General features: G+C 39.3%; 2 protein-coding genes across 6 annotated transcripts in view; one reads left to right on the forward strand and one right to left on the reverse strand.

Annotated features, from left to right (window-relative positions):
- Window positions 1–400: 400 nt before the first annotated feature.
- lg16h3orf38 (linkage group 16 C3orf38 homolog) lies at window positions 401–4,808 on the reverse strand. The gene is made up of 4 exons (XM_003445362.5): window positions 4,575–4,808; window positions 4,184–4,359; window positions 2,953–3,161; window positions 401–2,765 (listed from the first exon to the last, which is right to left on the reverse strand). The coding sequence occupies exons 1-4, from the start codon at window positions 4,699–4,701 to the stop codon at window positions 2,402–2,404; spliced, it is 876 nt and encodes a 291-aa protein (XP_003445410.1). The 5' UTR covers window positions 4,702–4,808; the 3' UTR covers window positions 401–2,401.
- A 4-nt stretch (window positions 4,809–4,812) lies between these two features.
- Window positions 4,813–14,434, forward strand: part of zgc:152951 (uncharacterized) — a 29,610-nt gene continuing 19,988 nt past the window's right edge. The window contains exons 1-11 of one of the 5 annotated variants that reach the window (XM_005451954.4): window positions 4,813–4,862; window positions 6,745–6,992; window positions 7,117–7,234; window positions 8,541–8,693; window positions 8,815–9,009; window positions 9,821–9,894; window positions 10,206–10,403; window positions 10,501–10,638; window positions 10,723–10,812; window positions 11,013–11,156; window positions 11,273–14,190. In XM_005451954.4, the coding sequence (XP_005452011.1) occupies window positions 6,753–6,992; window positions 7,117–7,234; window positions 8,541–8,693; window positions 8,815–9,009; window positions 9,821–9,894; window positions 10,206–10,403; window positions 10,501–10,638; window positions 10,723–10,812; window positions 11,013–11,156; window positions 11,273–11,401 (1,479 nt within the window). In that variant the 5' untranslated portion in view covers window positions 4,813–4,862; window positions 6,745–6,752 and the 3' untranslated portion in view covers window positions 11,402–14,190. Of the gene's footprint in view, window positions 4,863–5,239; window positions 5,415–6,744; window positions 6,993–7,116; window positions 7,235–8,540; window positions 8,694–8,814; window positions 9,010–9,820; window positions 9,895–10,205; window positions 10,404–10,500; window positions 10,639–10,722; window positions 10,813–11,012; window positions 11,157–11,272; window positions 14,191–14,434 lie in introns of those variants that run through there. The other 4 variants (XM_025903618.1, XM_005451953.4, XM_025903619.1 and 1 more) reach the window with 4 other exon arrangements.

The raw sequence follows: 14,434 nt of genomic DNA on the forward strand, positions 1-14,434 counted from the left end.
AGCCGGCTCTGGCTAGCTGGCAGAGTAAGCCTACATGACTGCATCAATTTTCAACTCATCTTTTTACTCCTGATGCATTCATATGGTACTACTGCATGTCATCAACTTTTGTGTACTCTTTCAAATGCTTTATGTTTTGGTCGGGGTCTCTCTACATTCTCCTACTCTCTCCAAAACCGATGACTGTACCTCCCCAAGACCTGTGCCAGAGGTCGCTTCCTTTTAACAGGCCACTGCCAAGTGCTTGCTCATAGATGATCATCTAATCATTGAGGTTATCTCTCTAATATTCAAGGACATCATCTGCTTGACTGTCACTGTGGTGGTTTAACCTGGGCTAAATGTGTCTTAGATTCATCAGGCTAACACAATTCCTAGACAAAAGGGAGTATGTTGTGTTTTTTTTTTTTTGTTTGTTTTTTGCCCACAGCTGCACTGTTTGGTCACAATTTAAAAATTCCACAAAGCCAGTTTTTCTAAACAAGTGCTGGGAATAGTAGGGTGACGAGTTTGGTACCAAAAAACCAGTCAACCTGCAAGTGATTCAGCGGTATATGCATTACACTGAGAGGTGGCAGAGTTGAAGATTTTCATTGGGACAAGATTAGAAATGTGTACATCAGAGGGAGAGCTCAGGTTAAGCGGATTGGAGACAAAGTTAGAGAAGCAAGATTGAGAGGGTTTGGACATGTGCAGAGGAGAGAGAGTGGATATGCTGGACAAAGGATGTTGAATATGGGGATGTAGGGAGGAGGAAAAAGAGGATGACCACAGAGAAGATTAATGGATGTAGGGAAGCAGGACATGCAGAGGGTTTATGCGACAGACACGGAGGGTACGGATAGGGTGAGATAAACGCAGATGAGCTACTCTGGTGACCCCTAAAGGAAGCAGCAGAGAAAAGAAATATAACTGTCTGTTCTGGGAGATCCTTAAAACAGCAAAATTAAAAAGCACCGTTAAGAATTGTAATTCAGCTCATTAAGGAGAGTCAGTCTCACAGCAATTTTTTCCAATCTTCAACTTCCAGCCATTTAATTAAACTACTTAACACCTGGCACTGAACAGGAACAAATTAGCTGAAATTATAATATTTTTATAAGCACATTTGTCTAAATATTAGACATGCTCAAATCAGAGCTTTTACTGAACTATGTTACTCTGTTGGTATTTTTAACAGACTGTTTATCTGTAAACATTGTGGGATAGCTTCAATTCATCCCATGAAAGCACATTGCTTGACTTTGTAGTGTCACATAAAGACAGATATTTATTTGTTAATAAAGGGCTACGTTACATCTCAAAAGTTTGTTACTCATAAAACTCCTTTAAAAAAAAACAAAACACACACATTCAAAATTAAAATTTAATCCAACAGTAAATTATTGAGAAATGTTGTGAATGGCACCGATTAAAGGAACTGTGAACAACTTGAATAAAATGCCTACATATCACACAGGTGCTCATTTTCTACAACCATCTTTTGGGACATTATGTTGCCTAATGCAAGTTTATGTTAAATCCTTTGCAGTTATGTTGGCACAGATAAAACTGCTGTGTTAGTTTGCTCTGTTCTGTGAGGGAAGATGCATTTTAACAACTGTCTGCATGAAAAAAACATTAATCTGTTTAAACAAGAATAACCTGAAGAGTTTCAGAAGATATTTGGTTGCTTTTGTTCAGACAATAAAACCTACAAAGGCTGATACGTATTCTTGCTTATTGTTGTTTGAACAAGTATAACCGCTTTCAGTTGTGCCATCTTAGGGAAAAAAAAGCCTATTGGCATTATAAACCTGCATTAGGCATCTCGATGTCCTGCTGTGACACTGAAATGCTGGCTGCTCAGTATGAACATACTCAATTAAAAATCAGTCACTTACAACATCTCTTTTCATTTTTACAGCTGAAATAAAATTAAACGTCCTTTTCTTTCCTAAAAAAAAGACAGTTATAGTGTTGCTCTTTTGAGCAACACCATAACTGTCACTATACCACAAATGTATACATTGAACATATTTTACGTAAGGCACAGGCTTCCAAAGCACTACATGCTTTGCAAAAAGATACAGTATATTTACAGCAGCCCATCCATTTACCTTCTAGGCTAATCTTTGAGAATTCTGCTTTGCATGTTATGATGTAAATATTCCATTTAAATGCAAAAGTTTGAGCCTACCTTTATATTCTTGCATGTCCGCCTATAAGTTAGAAGATAGGATTGTGTCAGATAAGTTATTAGATCCAATATGAGGTCCCAAATGCCCAGAAAATAAGTGTTCATGCAAATCAGATGAGTGTAGAGTATAACCAAAAGGCCAAACCACATACAAACCACCTTTGGATAAATAATGTGAAAGGAAATAAAACTAATAAATCTAAAACTAATATATCTTGACTGTCAGCTACAGAGAAGCTGCAGTTCACTGGAATTGTAGGTCAAAGCAGGTGCTGCCACATCTGTCCCACTAAGAGCATCCTGCCCTCTGATTTTCAGGTTGACAAACTTTATCTTCCAGCTGTTGTTCTCCAGAGGAGAGCGGATAAGGCCAAAGATTTGTTCAAAGATTCCCAGACAGGCTGCATCTCTGTGGATAGTGCCAGCCACAGCCACCAACACCAAGCCATGAGGAGAGGTCAAGGCTTTGAGGCCACGGGGATCCAAATTGGGACTGAAGAGGAGACGCTCATCCCTGGTCAGTGCCAAGAATCGAAGACTAACCAGATCAGCACCCAGAAACTCCTCCATCTGCTCACTGCCAGCTCTGAGAAAGACATAACTCTGTTATTAGTGTTTTGGGGTTGTTTTACCTTCCTCTCTATGCTTTGTAAGAAGAAAACCAGAAGGAATAATCTACCTGAAACAGAGGACTACTCTGAATAAGATTATAAACCCACAACATCAGTATTATTTAAATTCTCATTTGCTTTCACTACTAATGAGGTTCTTACTTGGAGAGGAGACGTAACTTCACATCAGGCCAGAAATGTTGTGGTCCCCAGTCTTGGGGCTGTTGGCCAAGTGAAAGGTTTTGACTGTTCAACAGCTGGAAGAACCACTGACAGAACTGCTGGCCGAGGACCAGCGGATCAAAGCCTATCCCACAGTTCACATCTGAGGAATTAGAAGCCGCCTCTCCTTGAGGGTTTTCATCCACCACCTCCATAAAGAAATGAGAGGTTGTTGTTACAGATGATCTTCAGTCTCTACAAGTCAGAGCACTACACCCATATTAGCTAGAAGGTCACTTCTTTGATGGAATGGCAACAGGTTCTGAAGTAAAAATTCTAGTATCAATATACAGTGCTGTAAAAAAAAAAGTATTTGCCCTCTTCCTGATTTCTTATGTTTTTGCATATTTGTCACAGTACATGCTTCAAATCATCAAACACATTTTAGTATTGGTCAAAGATAACCAGAGTAAATACAAAAATGCTGTCTTTAAATGATGTTTGCATTTATTATGAGTAAAAAGCTATCCAACCCTACCTGGTCCTAAGTAAAAAGAACAAAAACAAAATATCTTTATGATCCTCAAGACAATGGAAAATAGTCTGTGGACTGACAAAACAAAATATTAACTTTTCTGGAAATTTTGCATCCTGTTACATCTGGTGTAGAACTACTACACAGCATTATATAAAAAGAACAGCAGCAGTCAAACACTGTGGTGGTAGTGTGATCGTTTGGGACTGCTTTGGGATCTGGATGCCTTGCCCTGACTGATTGAACCATGAATTCTGCTCTCTACCAGAAAATCCAGAGAATGTCCAGCCATCAATTTGCACCCTGAAGCTCAAGAGCACTAGGGTTATGCACCAGTGCAGGGATGCAAAACACAAAAGGAACTCCACCTCTAAATAGCTCAAAAAAATAAAATGAAGTTTTTGGAATGGCCAATTCAATATCAAAACTGCTTGATTGCAGTTCTTGCTGCCAAGGGTGGCACAGTCTGTTGTTCGGTGAATACTTTTTAAAAGCAATATATAACCTCTTATAAAGGTGTGTGAGGACACTGTGTGTGAATAACCCTAATTATGTCCTTTCTTTCCATGCATAGTCATGTCTTCACTTCACTGGACTTCACTATTCAATAAACAATACTTTCCATCCTTTATAAAATAGATGGGTCGCCTTTGGCTTATCCCCAAATAAAACTGTTTCTCTCGTGTGTCAAGTTACCTTTACAGAGGACCACAGCTCCAGGGTCCTCTTTATAAGCATGTGTTTCTCGCTGTTTGGGGGCATCGCCACACCTTCTGTGGCCAGGTACTTGAATATCAGGTCACGCTGAACCTTTTTCCTCTTCAGGAGCTCTTCGGCATTTTTAGTGAAGGTGAGAATGGTTTCTTTAGCTTCTGCAATGGAAAAATGATCAGAAAGGGTGAGATAAGCTAATCATTTATTTATCCAGCAGAGGTGAGAAAACACTGAAATTTATCATGCAATTTATTTGTTATTTCTTGGTAGGTATGCAACAAATCTCTTGATTAAGGACATTATGTAACTCACTGGGCTCCGGTAAGGTAAGCTGACTTCCTCTTTGCGATATGAAATTGAATAAAAGTCTTACCCGTAATGTTTTCCACGACTATCATCTTATTCGTGACCGTATCACTGAGTGACAGTAAGTCGCTTTTTGTCATTAGGCTCAGTATCTTCGTAAATCCAGCACGCTCTGTTTCTGATAGTCCTGACATTTTGGCAAAACGAAAACACTGGGGCGGTTTCGTCCATGGGAGTCCTGCAAGAAATCTCTCCGTACGGAAACAAGCAGTAGTGGGAAGGGGATCCGTTCAAAACACTGGTTGCTATGTTACATTGATGCGTTCGCTATATCTCGGAGGGCAGACAACTTAAGGTATTGTCAACACCGTAATTGTCACCGTAAGAGGTAGAAATTACGATAACAGAGGGAACACGAATGTAGCACAGAAGGGCTTTCGCTGCCTTTAGAGGTGTAAAAAATATGGGAATCTTGATATTTATTAAAAAAACAAAACAAACAAAAAACATCTTTTCCATTACCTTTTGCTCTCACTAATAAGTAGGAGCTAGAGAGTGCCATGTCTTCTGCTGTATCATTCAGGGGAAACTGGTGCTGTGTACTGACACATTTTATGGTAATTATTACGTACAAAAAGGGCAGTTTTCTCCATTTTTCTTTGAGTTATTGGAGGCTCATTAGCATAAATACCAAAATATCAATCGTTGAAATTTGAAGTGTACGGCGAGCCCCTGAAGGCATCATAAACCAAGCTAGCAGGTAGCCTGCGCAGTAGCGATGCTCGGACAGGAGAGCTGGTCAGCCTGTTTAGCTGGCGTCACGCTGTCATATTAATATGCTTTAACGAGGCTAAGAGGATCCGTTCTTCAGTTTAATATCGCACTGTGAAGCTAGGGAACCCGAAAGGTAACGTACTGTTATCATTTGCTAAAGTACCCTCAGCTAGTTATCCATTCATTTAGCTTAGCTGGTATGCTGTTAGTGCAGTGCCCCTTATTTACATGTCACTTAAACATTTAGGCATTCTTGTTAGTTTTTTCAGTTAAACTGCTGGTCCACTTACAGTAATGTTTTAGGGTATGTAATATTATTTTCCCTTCTGTCGGGATTCACATTCAACCACACGTTGGTATTTACTGTTTGTCTTTGGTCATATTGAATTAAAAGATCTTACAGTTTGATACTTTTCTTGAAATCAGTGTATGATTGTGGTAACGCGATTAGACCTGGAGGTTCCTGTCGAAAGCAAATCAGGGGATTTGACATGTGTACGTTCAATGACACAGAAACTTATCTTGGACATGGACCTGTTCCTGCTGGTTTTTATCTAGCACCTGGGTCGCATAGACAAATATTGATAGACTTCAAAGCTAAAGCTGTCAGAGGGAATGAGGAACTGTGTCATTGCAAAAAAAAAAAAAAATCATTTCGCAGGACATGCACAACACACTGGCCGGCTTTCAACACAAGGAAATATTAAGAAATGAGCAGAAGGAAGAAACTGCCAGTGTCTAGTGGTGGTAGTATCATGCTCTGGGGATGGAAATAATGAACGAGGTTGCCTTCAAATTCTTCAACTTCACCTCAAATCAACAGTTAGATAGTTGAAACTTGGATATAACTGGATGTCCCAACATCACCATGATCCCAAACAAACATTCAAACTAGTTTTGAAATGGATAGAGCATTAAACACTAAGCTTCTGGACTGACTTTCCTAAAGCCCTGACCTCAAACCTATTGAAAATGTGTGGACTACACTTAAAAGCCTGAGCTGTGTCAACAAACCAAATTAAACTCCACCAGTTCTCCCAAGAATAGTGGTCTAATATCTAGGCACAGTTATGCCATAAGCATAATGGATATCAAAAGTGTCTTGTTGAGGTGCAACTTGCTAAGGGAAACTTAACTGAATATTAGCAGTGGTGTATCTATATATATACTTTTCAATATATATACTTTTCTGTGTTATTAGAGACAATCCATACATTTTCTTCTGGTTATCTGGGGCCGGGTCACAGGGGCAGTACATATAAACAGTATACACTGGATATGTGTGCACATGTGCAAAAAGCCTAAAACTAGATAATTTTATTTCAAGGAGTTTATTACATTTTGTACAAATTGAGGAGGCCAAAAGTGTGCTTCGTGTTGGGTATGTTTTCTGCTTAGGGATGAACTGTTTTTGCATACATTCTTCAAATTGTCTAAATCTTTCTCTCTTGATTTTTCATTAGTATTTCCCATGGGAGACTATGAGAGCAGTGCTCCTGGGCGGATAACTGTGTATTCCATCCAGGGTTGCCCACACTGCACGCAGGCTAAGGCCACCCTTGGGCGCTTGGGAATGCCTGTATGTGACGTAGACCTCGGTAGTCATTCGGAGCTGAGAGCAAAGGTGAAGGAGCTGACAGGACGCAGCACAGTCCCTCAGATCTTCTTTAACAATGTTCATGTTGGGGGTAACGACGACCTGCAGAAACTGGTGAGGAAAAGGAAAACATTTCTGACGATACCACTTTCCCAATGAACAGTAAACTAAGAGGTCAAGCAATGTCCAAAAAAGGGGGGAGAAAAACTAATTTGAACTGATACTGTCATTTTTGTAGTCACCTGAAGAGCTTCAGAGGCTGGTAAGTCTGGTGAAGGAAGAGCCCCTTCCAGCAGATGCACCACCTCTGCCAGAACAGAGTCAGTCAGAGCATACAGCTTTGGAGAACGAAGGAGGTAAGGAATTAATTCTTAAGAGTTTTTGCCTGCTTAAGATCATTACTTTCCTTTCCTTTACAGTCAAAAATGCTCTTAAGGCACATTTTAATGCGGTTCTTAAATATATTTGTAAAATACCTTCTGATATTTTAGTATATTAACTGCCTATCTTTCAAGAAATAGACAAGCATCAAAGGTAAGCATGTGCTGAAGTCAGCGTGTCCGATGCATAGTCATTGTTGGCTGAAGGTGAGCCAAGAGCAAAGAGTGGTTATGAAATAGCATTGGCTGATGTAGTGAAAAAGGTATTTTTAGGCAACATTAGATGTGTGTGTGCGCATGAGTGTGTCTTACATCCATGTTCCTCTACTCCTCCAAATGCCAACACGGACAGTTGATACAGGAAACCTGAAACTCTGGATAAGCCTAGTAGTGCTGGGCTGCCCCACAGCACCTCATATGTACACTGTAAACAGTGTTTGTAGAAAAATATTGAAATTTAGTGTTAGCTTTTGTGAAGTTTAATTAAAATAAGCAGTACGTAGTGCTACACATACATCTCTGGCACCTAACGTTAATGCACTGAAGAGCAGAACAAGTCGTCGGATCGTAGTCAGTGTAATGTAGGTGAGCTGCTTCTGATAGAGCAGTTTTATTTAGTTTTTGCACAGATGTATAGACTATTTGAGTACTTACAGTTTTGCCTTTTTAACATTGACACCCTTTACATATACAGTCACAACCATATTATACAATATGTTCATTATACCAGATTCTAACCATCCAAATGTTGCAGAAGAATGCCTAAAAGACTTGTGTTGCTGCCATGAGATTCACTGATTCCATATTTGCATTAATGAGCAGTTGAACTGGTGTACCTAATTAAGTGGCCGGTAAGTGTACAATATAATGGGGGGAAAAAAGAATGAAATTGCCATTTGTGTGTGTAAATATTTCTTTGGAAACATGATTTGTCTCTGTGATGCCTGTCAGACTTTATATAATAAACAGGACTGAAGTCTGATGCTTAAAACAAACTTAGTAATGTTTTATGTGCCATATATACACAGTTACACATTTACTTAATTTCTCTTCAGTAGTGTATATCCCAAAAATCTCATTTACAAAACAAAAGCAATGCTGCTGTGTTGAAATGAAAGAAGCCAGAAGTTTACCCAGCTCAGCCAATACCTTTTCTCACCAGCGAGACATTTTTTCACAGATGCAGCACTACATTGTTTATCAAATTCTTTCATACATGTGTGAACATGATTATATTTCTGTGTGTTTATACATGTGTGACCTGGAAATTCCACGCTTGTAGAATTTATGTGTGAGAGAGATGAGTTGGCAGACCTGGTGGAAGACCTCAAACATGCCAGCATGATTGGCAGTCATAGGAGGGGGCTGACTTTATACAAAAAGAGCTTCTCAGGAAGTCAGCTGGTTGACTGGCTGCAAACAGAGAAGGGCATGGGTAAGTAAGGCTGTCAGTGATATAGGTAAAATCTCATGCAATTTTCCAAGCGCCCTTATTCTCACAACACATAGTCAAATTCAGTTCTGTCAGCACTTGATTGTGGCTATGTGTACACTAGCCAGGGCTGCAGCCTGTAATACTGGACAGGCATTGTTGAAGAAGAAGTACATGATCAGAGTTCATGGCTGTGAGCAGCAGGATGGCAATTTTGACGAAGGAAAAGACACCATGGATGCACTGTACAGGCTACTGGAGGATGACCCTCATTCAGCTCTCAACGCAGGACAGACTGCAACCTGCAGTCCCATGCAGGGTAGGTCAGGACCAGATCAGGCTTGGAGTGTGCACGGATCGCATTTCAGGTTCACTCTGAGCAGTGTCTTTCAGCACTCTACTAACCCATGTCCTTTCTTTGCTGTTAACTTAGCATATGATCCTTTTGGGTTTGCTTGGGTTTGTGGCTTTAAGAGCTGAAATATGGTGTATCCAATAAAAACATCATTTGCTCATTAGCTTGTAACGCCTGTGTGACTTTGTGCATTCTCTGTCTTGAAAATCTATGCAGTATTTAAAAAATACTTAAACTCACTGTCTTCATCAGTGAATTAAGATAACTTAGTAAATTTAGACTAAGTAAATAAACTAAATTTGATCATAAATAATGCTTTATGATGATATTATGCATAAAGTGTATCGGACTGCAAAGAACCTCTAGCTGGATTTCAATGTCAGCTGCTGGCTGTTTCAGAACAGTTTCCTGCTTTGCTGTGGGCTTGTGTCAAATTAATACTTGGTTGTAATTTCCTGTCAGATATTCCTTTACTTCTGCAATGGTGGTGGTGAGCCATATTGGCTGGCTCTGTGTTGGTGTGTTTATACGGTACCTGAAAGCTGCACACTTGTAGAACCTGTAGAGTCACACCATGATACCAGCAGGATTTTACCCAGCTTCCTTTTTTTTCTATAGCGCCTGATAAAAAGCACAAGGTTTTTTCCTGTATTTGTTTTCTTTTTGTTTTTTTCTTTGTTTTGTTTTTTCCCAGCTCTTGTTTAATATTTTGAATTTTGGCTCTGAACTATGTTGATTTTTATTTCATGTTTTTCTCTCTTTGTCTTCCTGCCAGCCGCTGAGCTCTCTTTGCTTTTACGGGAGATGATTCTGAAATTGTTCTCGGAGCATCTCTCTGCCGATGGCAAGGTAATGCTGTCCCTGATGCTCACTGAGTGCATGTTGCTATTTTGTAAAAGCAATAGTGCATTTGGATCTGTGCCACACAGTGTGTACTGTTGCACTGGGCAAGCTGTGTGTTCATATGAAGTTTCACTTTGGCAAACATAAAAAACTTGTCTGCAAACATTTCTACTGTATTTTTCACTGCAGGTCTTTTTGTGACCTACATTCAAGGTTGTTCGTTAAGATATTTTGACAGGATAATGCTTCTCTGTTACTTTATCCCTGTAGAAAACGGTTAAATTAAATGCATGTACTTTGTGTCCATGCTCCCACAGTCTGTGGACTATAAAGGCATGTCAGCGAATCCTGCTTTTGAGCGTTACTGTGAGCTAGCCATTCAGCTGCAGAGGGTGGAGTTGCTGTCGCTTAGCCGGGAGGAGAAGCTGGCCTTCTTCATCAATATCTACAATGCCTTAGTCATCCATGGGTACCTACGCCTGGGGGCTCCCACCAACATGTGGCAAAGATACAGAGTAGGACTACACAGCTACAATGTCTCCCCCAGAACTCCTTTGTAATATCAATAAGACTTATGTGCTGAAATTAGGAATGTTTTGAACTGTTTTGTAGTTCTTCAATTATGTGAGCTACCTGATTGGAGGAGAGGTATTCACGCTGCAGGACATTGAGAATGGCATTCTTAGAGGGAACAGAAAAGGTGTGGCACAGCTTCGAAGACCCTTCTCCAAAACGGACCCACGACTTCAAGTATTCACATTTTGATAGCTGAATTTATGTGGTGGTAGTTTTCTTTAGAGTTAACTAAAGGTCATGTCTCTTGTTGTCCACCAGGTGGCACTTCCAGATGCTGAGCCACTGATTCACTTTGCCTTGAACTGTGGTGCAAAGGGCTGTCCACCTATTAAAACATACACACCACAAGTAAGTGGATTTCACTTTAGCTTTTTTGATTCTGAGAAGAACTCTCTCTTCTGTCACAGTTTTTACAGTTCTGAAATTGTCCCATAGATTTCCTATCAGGTTTCCCAAGTCAGAGTCCCAAGTCTTGCCTCATAATGTCTCCCGTAATCGCAGCAGCCTGAATGGTCAGAAATTAATTCTAATGTGCTCGCCCCTCTCAGGACATCGACAGCCAGCTCCGCACAGCAGCCGAGGCCTTCCTGGAGAATGATGACGCCTGTGTGATAGATTCAGTGAAAAAAGAAGTGCGCCTAAGTCAGATATTTAAGTGGTACAAAGTTGACTTTGGAGGCACGGATGAGAAGGTATTTTTAAGTTTAACAGCTGTATATGTGCACATGTATGGATCCTGAATTTTTCTTGTGGTAGGAAAAATTGATAAATTGTTTTTTGTTTTTTTGCATCCCCCTCTATCTCATAGCTGCTGGGATGGGTGCTAGATCACATGGGTGACTCACCGAAGAAGACCAGCCTGCAGGGCATCCTTTCTGCTGGAAAGACCAAAGTCAGTTTTCTCCCTTACGACTGGAGCTCCAACAGCACCCACTGAGCTCACACACAAATGCATTCACACCTACCTGTATGTACATCTACATGTTTTATGTCCATTGTCTTCTGATTGAATCCATACAAAATGGAAAAACACTGATTCTTAACCGTGCGTATGTTTTATACAGAACATAATGTATGTCCCTGTGATATGAGGAGCACATTTGCACTGTATTTTATTGCTGTCAGTTCCAGTTTTCTGCTCCCATTGTAAGCTCCTACACCCCATATTTTGATGCTGTGTAAATACTAGAGAATTTGGTAAGATCATCTCAGTATTTTCTACACATGAATGGTGTACTCCAGCTGCTTGATAGCATCAAATGCACACCAAACATATTTTATTATCTGTAACCATAGTTGTGGCTCTCCTTTCCATATCAGCCACTCAGGAGTCATAGATGATCCCATTCCTCTCTGTCCAGTTCAACACTGGTTGAACTATTCATGTGGTGCGTATAATTATAGCAGATGGAAACGATAACTTGGCTTATCCAAACATACTGCTTTTATAAGCCATAAGAAAACCTTTTGAACTTTAAAGAAAAACACTCATTCATGTGCAGCAGACTGCACCTTCTTCTCTCTGGTCCTTCATTTAAGCATTTCCAACCTACATATGTAAATGGTTTGATTTTCCATTCTACAGGGAAAGGAAGGATTAGCTGCTGCACCTTTTATCTTTTAAATGAAATCGAATATAGGTGTTGATATTATATAGTCACAACTCAGCTTGTGGCTGTAGAATCTGAAATGCAAGGTGAAGATTTTGTAAATAATGATCCTTTTTGAGTTTGTTTGCGATTAACAACCCCTGAGCTTTTTTAAAGGGGACAAATGAAATCTGGTTGTGCTGCTGTTGTCGTCCTAGTTGGTCAGCATAGGATGCACTCAGTGAGTAGTTGATTTACGTCAGCAAAGGAGCACCTTCTGTGTGCACTGTGTAGAACGCACAGACATATCCAGTGCTCGCTGCTTAGACTTTATTTAAAATGTATGGATCAGTTTGTCTTCCTATCCACCATAGGTAAACTTATTATTCTTCTATGCATGTTAGCCTATGTGGCTTTTCAACCCTCTTTTTAATCCAGGTATTCCACTGTAAATTGCAGAAGTGCTATTACTGTGTTTTGGGTTTTTTAGCACAGTTATTTGTTTTAAAAAGAAAATTATGAAACATTTATCAAAACCAAACCCGTTCGGGATGCACTCTGACACTTTGCATGTTTTTTGCCAACTTATGCTACTGAGACATATTTGTACTTTTTGACAAGGTCACTGTTCTGTTTGTCTGTATGTGAATAATGTGCTGTTGATCCAGCTTTTTATTTCAGCATGTCTACAGAAACTGGACAAAAAAGTCTTTAGAAGTGTACATTACCAAACAGTTGGTCATTAATTCAATAGGATGTTAGTGTATTTAGTTTCCCCTTGAACAAGTTTACAAAAACCATTCTTATTTAGGAGTTGAGCTTTTCTTTAAACTTGGCCTTCGATGGGGTTTTTTAAAATTAATTTTTAGTATGATGCTTCATTGTACATCGCATAGCAGTGCAATAACGTTCCATTAAGTTTCTATAATGTGTCACATCATCATAATTAAGATTTTCTTATCTCAGGTCAAAGCAAAATCTGACACCAGGTTGTTTGATGTCATCAGTGCATTGTATGCTGCATGTTGTTTTCTAGTCTTAGCATTTCTGTATAGTTTGTATTTGTTTGCAAAATCATTGTCAGCATTTGATTCCTGCACACTGCTGTGTGTTTTTGTTAAGGCTACAAGCAGCACCAAAGCAAATGGTTAAATTAGCATGTCTCAGAGCTGGAACACATTTGCTGCATGAGTTAGAGAAATACCCTTCAGTCTTGAATAGTAACTATAACAGGATTGCCTCTGCTGGCTAGTGTTCCCCCCCCCAGCCTGTATGCTTGGCTATAAGAAGTACTTGGACCTAAAGTGTCAGATATCAAAGTACACAAAGTGAAAAACCACATTTGATAAAAGTCAGTCATACACTGATTACTGCATAAAGACTTGAGGACACCAGTCTATTTAACAGACTGTAGGTTTTCTTTGAATGCAGCCTTCAGCAACAAAGTGCATCTTTGGCTTTACTATATTAGTGTTAAGAGTGGGAGACACTTTGTGGACTAAATTAAGCAACACAAGATTTTTATTTATGTTTATGGATGTTCCCTGTTTTTTTCCAAAAAATAATAATAAAAAAAATACCTCATGTATCAGGAAGATGTGATGCAAAAACCTTTTTAAATAAACAATTCTGATATCAGTTTTCCTCTTTCCTAGGGTTGACAAAAAAATACATCTCTAAATAAATAAATATGCAATGTTGACCTATATGCATATCCTGAGTTTGTGTTCTCCTTTACTATACTACCCCACGGCAAGTAACCTAAGCTTTAAAGCAGATCACACTGGAGGGCAGAGGTTTAGTTTGTTTATTCAAACAAATTTCATCACTTTTTTCTTTAAGAAAAATAGATGGGGAATCAATACCTTTACAAATCCGATCTATTGACATTTGTACATATAAATAAGCAGGTTTAAGTGCACCGTCTTATATAAACATTACATCAAAAAGGTATTAAACAGATCAACCACCTGAAAGGTTCGTACATGATAAATGTGAAATACTCTACATAAAGAAATGCACAATCATTGTTTAAACCAACTTAAAAGAATAAAAACTTTAAAGCAAGCTGGTACTGTATTAGTTACATTGTGTTTATCATCCTACAGTGTGAACACTGATTCAGTCTTGGCACTAACAGAATTGTGAGTAATGCATACGCTGTACAGAAAGTTTGACAGAATGAAGGCAGATTTACATTATTTCAAACGTTTTGGCCACAGCCCTAATGAGTACATAATTGTTGTATCGCAACAAGAGAAATTTAATAAAGGCAACCCCAGTCCTGCCTAACTGCTACCCACATGCTTTTCTTAGTTTAAAATATGCATTTGTGACGGGGGTTTGAAGGACTTATTTAGAAAATAGATTTTACAGTGTAC

Source organism: Oreochromis niloticus, linkage group LG16 (assembly GCF_001858045.2).
Source record: "Oreochromis niloticus isolate F11D_XX linkage group LG16, O_niloticus_UMD_NMBU, whole genome shotgun sequence".
In the NCBI taxonomy this organism is placed as follows: domain Eukaryota; kingdom Metazoa; phylum Chordata; class Actinopteri; order Cichliformes; family Cichlidae; genus Oreochromis; species Oreochromis niloticus.